The sequence below is a fragment of the Buteo buteo genome, chromosome 7, assembly GCF_964188355.1.
Source record: "Buteo buteo chromosome 7, bButBut1.hap1.1, whole genome shotgun sequence".
Classification (NCBI taxonomy): domain Eukaryota; kingdom Metazoa; phylum Chordata; class Aves; order Accipitriformes; family Accipitridae; genus Buteo; species Buteo buteo.
In genome coordinates, this window is record NC_134177.1 from 12275855 (window position 1) to 12281938 (window position 6084).

The window sequence follows — 6084 nt, forward strand, 5'->3', positions numbered from 1 at the left end:
TGCTTTCATTGCGTGTGATGCCAGCTGAGCAGAGCAGGTTGTTCTCCTCTGCCCTGGGAAGAGACCTGTTGCCCTTGGCAAACTTCTGGGCCATGCAGCAGTACTCCTAATGCTTGCTGGTGCGTCTCCTCTTCGGGATCTAGCTGAGGTGGATGAAGAGGTTTCAGGCCACAGCTGCTTGTTTCTGCTTTGCTGGATCACAGTGCTCCTGCTAGCCTGGCACCATAGCTATCGCATGAAAACTCGCCAACTCTGCATTAGTCAAAATTAGATTGGCGTTCAACATTTAAAGAGCAGATCTCCCATGACTTGCCTTTGTTGGAGCACAGCAGGTTGGGGGAACAGACACAGCAGCAGAGCAGGGAGCTCCAAGACTCCTATATGTCCATCCAGGATTAGCTGGAGAATGAAGCATGGATGCAGCTTGACAGCACCCATGGTGTTCTGCCTCCTCTTCTCCTCAACTGTCCGGGGGACCACACTCCTCCCCACCCCAGCCACATATCCCTGTGGCTACATCACTTGCCCCTGCAGGCATCCCTGTGCTCCCAGGTCCTGGCCAGGATTTCAGCCATGTGCCTCAGAGCTTCCCCTTTTACCAGCAGTGCTCGGCAGTGCCGCATGTCACCCCACGCAGAAGTGCCTGGACACAGCACAAACATACTGCCAGAGGAGAAACTTGAGAGAGCTGCATGGACTGTGCCTGGATTTGGATGGTTAACTGCATGTTTCAAATGCTACAGGAAATAATAGAAACACAGGACCTCATCATGGCTACTTGCTTTAAGTATGTGCTAATGTGCTGATCAGGAGTCTCTTAAAGCCAAACTTCCTGCACTCACAAACAGCCTGAACTGTACACATCTTGCATTGACTCAAGAAAACTATTTCTGCATTAGCTCGATCAAAAAAAAAAAAAAAGCATCCTCTCTAAAGAAAAGGGGAAATTATCCTAAGATGCCCAATTGCTCATGGAAAGTCTCTTCTACAACAGAGCAATTGGGTCAAGTGTGTTATAATTATATTTAGACAACTGGACAAGGTCATTTTGCCCCCCATCCTTTAAAGCAGGTTTTTTCACAGAACCGGCACCGCATCCAAGAGGCTGCCAAGCACCAGCACCATCCAAACACCTGCAGGAAGGTTGTTTTGCTTTGTAAAGCCACACTGTCCTTAAGGATGTGGAAAGAACCCATATTTGAAAAATAACATGGAGGATCCTTTCCCTGAGAAAAGTTGGTTCAGAGGCTCTGTACCACACTCAAATCCCACCCCTTCCATACTATATTGCACAAACCTGCAGCTTCAGCAGGAGTTTCATAGTCTTTGATGTACAGCTTTAAAGCTTATAGGTACGCACAGACACACAGGGAAATTAAATAAACACCAGGTTTTTAATAATTCTTTTGGAGTTTGATAAGATCTTAGGTGGATAAAAGATCTGTAAAAAAAAACAGAGAAGAAATACATTTAAACTCCCAATGCAAAAATGTGGAGCTAACCATAGTGCCTTGCCATGCCCAGAGAGGATGGGAAATGAGTTCAGCTATTACATGGGCCATTGGCCTTCAAAACAAAAATAATCTACTGCTCCCACAGTTTCTCCCATCCAAAATAACCCATCCCAGTAATTCAACCTGCTGGATGTCTACTGGTACCCACTTTTATGGGTGTAAGGTCAGCTGCCTGCAACAGCTCCTTTAATTGACAGTTGGCTAAATGTTGGGTTTTCATCTGCACAGATTTTTTTTTTTTTTTACCCAGGAATAAGAAGCGAACACAAATGTACTGTTTTACTTGTAGTGCCTCTGGTTTGACGAGGATGTCGATTGGTTTCCTGTTACAGAAGGCCTCAGCAGTGTCAGTCTGCATTTGCGCATAGATGAGGACCGTCCTCGCTCCAGCTGATTCTCAGCCCCATACACGCTGTGGGTTCAGCCCACACCGCCCTCAGTCCTCCCACAAGACCTGTGCTGAGACCTCTGTAAGCCAGCACTTGGACCCTGATCTACAGATCTCAGTGGAGTTTGGGTCAAGATACAGCAAGCTGCTTTCACCCATCGTACTGAAGCACTGCCCAGGCAGCAAGCATGAAAACACAGCATGAATGACAGCAAGGTGTCGCATGCCCAAACACACCACACTGAGCTACCAGGCACGCCTGGAGTGGCCGTCTGTGAAACAGTGACTTACAGAGCATGCTGTGCACATAAACCATCCACAGGTCCTTCCATCAGGGTAGGTGGGAAGGATCCCACGGATCAGTGTAACAAGTTTAGACAGCTCATCCCAGACCCTTCAACTGTTCTGGTGTAAGGACAGTATCTTGGGAAAAGCCAATACACTAATGGCAAATAGCAGTGCAACAGGAGATGGACCTTTGTCTTGTTTGCAGCATCTTGTTCGATAAGCAAGAGGGGGCAGCAAACTTTGCTCTCCCACCATCCTGTGACTACAAAGAACCCTGGGGAATTTCAGGAGCTTTGTGCTGATGGGAGCTACATACCAAAGAGCCCTGCATTCAGGCTCTCCTGGGAAAATGTGGTCTTAGCTCTTACCTCTGAGTTTCTTTCACTATCTCTTTTGGGACAGTTTAAAATCCAGAGGCTGCTGGCCTGCTCTGACTCCCTCTCTGTTGACAGCTGGTTTCTTGGGGACAGCCCAGCAGGTTTCTCGGGGACATTTTGATATTCAAGCAAGGCATTTCATGCAAAGCAGAAACTCAGTGATTTTTGATAGAAATTTCCTGGGGTAGATTGTTCAGTCAATGCAGCAAAGAAATCTGAGCTTTGTAGCCAAAGAAATCTGAGCTTTGTAGCAAGGACAGAGTGATGCTGAGGGCACAGTGTCCCCTTCTGGCAGCAGACACATACTGAACCATGTCCATGCAGAAGGACTGGGCATACCAGCAAGGCACCAGAAGGGGAGTATTTCTACAAAGAGACATTCAGGTGAACAGCACTAAAACCAACCTGTCAGATTCTGCCGCCTGAGGAAATTCATTCTCCAGCCATCTTTGATACCTCATGTGGCATATGTTCAGGTAGGGCACAGCAGTAACTGAACTCTGGGAGCAAAACAATAAATTGACCCTGGGAGTCGACTTGCAGGGGAGGAAACACACATAATAGAACAGCAGGCATCATCCTGGTCAAAGTTTTGGCCTATAGCTCACCCCAAAAAGTTGGCACATCCCTCCAATGAAGAACACAGGGTCAGTGAGACCGTGGAGCTGTTAACATAATCATGGAAAGCCCCAACAGTGGAGTCAGGTCTGCAGTTCTTACACTGAGCAGCATTTCCACAGCCACATGTGTTTTGGGGCAAGAAGCAAAAGCCACCACCAGCCAACTTGGAAGAGGACACACAGTAGGCTCAGTCTCACATTGCCCATCCCCATCCCAGCACTTAAGTCCTCACTCTCATTTCCAGCTCCCATTGCCCACAAGGTCTAGTTTAACTTTCCTCCTGTATCTGAACCCAGCCACCACACATCATGTTGGTCTACACTGTCCCTCAGACCCTTCCACAACCCACCCTGTGCGTGTTTATATTTCCAAAAAGCCTGCCTCTGTGTCCCTTGCCCCGGTGTTTGGCTATGTCCCAGGATACCTCCATGGCAGTTTAAGACTTCTCTCAGTGCTCTACACGCAGCTCTCTTTGCATCCAGGATACCACCATGCTGGCCGGGGCTGTAGACCGCTGCCTCTACCACCAGTTGCCAGGCCCCATCCAGCAGACACTGCAGCCTCCTAAGCGCTCCCACTGCCTGGTCCAGCTGCTCCTGGGGGCCTGGATGGATCATGACAAGCACCAGCACATCTGGCAGGCAGGGGAGGAGGCTCCTCACATCCCAGAGGGCCTCATCAAGGTACTCCCACCGCATGAGCTCCTTCAACACAGCTGCTTGCCACAACATAAAAACCAGATGTGGCCGAACCTCCTCCTCCTCTTCCATCCTCTCCACCTGCTGTAGTTTAGCCCTGACATCAGCTGTGCCACACAGGTCCTGGGCAAAATCCAACAGCACCGAGGGAGCTCTCACATTGTCATTGTCCACCTCCATCACCAGCACCCGTCCGTTTCGCCTCCCCACTATGTCCAGCAGGTTGAGGAGCTCCCAGGTGGTTTGGTCCACAAAGGAGCAGACAGCAGGCTCCTCTGATGCCATAGCTTGCTCCCACGTCAGTTTACGGCACTCCTGGGGAAAGGAGTGGAAGGGGTTTGCTGTAGCAAAGACACTTGCACCCCACAGGCCTTGGAACAGGCTACACCTGCTGCTCTGAGCAGCCACCAGGTAGAAGCAAACACCCTGGTTTTGGTGGGACTAAATGAATGTGAAAGGAAGTAGCAGAGTTTTGACACAAAGACTCAAAAATTGTAGCCGTATACTATTTGATGTTGGACCTCCCAGGAACAGGCTTCGTACCTTAGCAGTCTGGTACAGTAGAAGATGAGAGAAAAGGGATCATTATTTTTGGGCTGCTTACCTCAAACTCAAGAGTGCTTATTACCTTCTCATCAGCAGAATCCAGCCACATGATAGGGACAAATACTACCAACCTGCTGTTACAATCCAATTTGCCCACTACATTTCCTCCTCCTTCCTCTGGTAATGCCCCAAATGGGAAATTCAATTTGTATTCCACCCCATCCTTCTTTGAATCCTATGTGTACAACCTGTCAGTACTTGCAGAAGACTAAAGCCCTGCTTGACTTGACTCAGGATGCCATAAGCTGCAGTTTCTCTCCACACATCAGAAAAAAAAGCACTTTCCACTGCAAGTGTTCTCCTGCTGCTGGAGACATCAGTAGCAGCAGGTGTAGTTCTTGACCCAAGTTCAGTGAAATAATTTCTATACCAGCACTGAGTAGCCAGGTCCAAACAGTTTTTGTTTGAATTGCCATTCAAAAGAAAGTCTTAATTTACCCAATAATGCAATCCTAATACATGACTACTCCACCTCCTTCAGAAGGAAGAGGATTAGTTTATGAAATACCAGCCCACCGCAGGAGATGGGAGACAAGCTCAGTCCCAGCTCAGAGGGCTCCCTGCTGCAGGCAGCAGGGCCAGGCAGGGAGAAGGAAGCTTTCGCTCACAGGGAAAGAGGGACCTGCGCTGGAGTGGGACCAAAGGAAGGTTAGGGCAACAACTCACCTTCCTCACCAACTAGGGATGCTTTCCAAATGACGGAACAACTACACGGAATCAGTGGTATTACCCATCCAGGGTACTGACAGATCATTTTGGGACTGTGACATCAGCAGTAACCATGCTAACCTGCAGTTGCCTGAAACCTCCCTTAAAACTACCCACTATTCTTGAGGGATGTACTAAGAAACTTTGAGGCTTGCACTTTAGGAAGCTTTAAATTAATTTTTTACCACCTTCTTGTTCAACAAACCTTAAAGAACTCATGAAAACAATATACTAGTCTAATGTAAAGATCCTCCCCACTCCACATTACACACTGTGATAAGGCTGGCCAGGAAACCAGCAAGTATTAATACTCAGGCACTACAGAGCTGTGTGATGAAAATGTGTCTAAATAAATTTCATACAGCAGATACTACAGGCACGAATGCTGCCCAGGTATATATGGTCTCACTCTCTGTGATTCTACTAGAACTGCTATTTTTAGATGCGAGCTAGGACTTAAGCCTGCTAGGATTTAGCATCCCATTACACAGTTTTGTCTCAACAGCAGTCATCACCAAGTACAAGAGAAACAGGAACAAGAAGTTTCCCTCTACTATGTAGGCAAGGAATTATTTCTCATGTTCTGTATAAAGCTTATGTGCACAGTTTATGAGGTTGTAAACGTTTATTGTTTAGCCCTGCAAACCATTCAGATTCTATGATGGGAGGCACAGACAGGTTGCAGTAAAGGCTGACAGTTATTTGCCTTTAGAATCTAGTCTGCTCTACAAATGCCTTGCCAAGCATGGGTGGAATCTCCACTTCATTATCTATCTAGCTTAGAATCACTACTCCATCCCGTGCTGTGAATTCTGATATGCTACTGAAGAAGAATGAAGTCCCTCAAAATAGGTGGAAAGGATAAAAATAGAAAAGTACAAAAA

The 6084-nt window shown here is 47.5% G+C and overlaps 1 protein-coding gene across 1 annotated transcript; it reads right to left on the minus strand.

Moving 5' to 3' along the window:
* Positions 1 to 2461: 2461 nt before the first annotated feature.
* LOC142032675 (uncharacterized) lies at positions 2462 to 5842 on the minus strand. Its single transcript, XM_075031585.1, has 2 exons — positions 3613 to 5842; positions 2462 to 3067 (listed from the first exon to the last, which is right to left on the minus strand). The coding sequence occupies exons 1-2, from the start codon at positions 4169 to 4171 to the stop codon at positions 3000 to 3002; spliced, it is 627 nt and encodes a 208-aa protein (XP_074887686.1). The 5' UTR covers positions 4172 to 5842; the 3' UTR covers positions 2462 to 2999.
* Between the last annotated feature and the right edge of the window lie 242 nt (positions 5843 to 6084).

Coding starts and splice junctions, on each gene's coding strand:
- LOC142032675 (XM_075031585.1), bottom strand. CDS start 4,171: ATGGCATCAGAGGAGCCTGCTGTCTGCTCCTTTGTGGACCAAACCACC. Junction 3,068..3,612: donor AGTCTTAAACTGCCATGGAG/GTATCCTGGGAC, acceptor TTTTGCTCCCAG/AGTTCAGTTACTGCTGTGCC.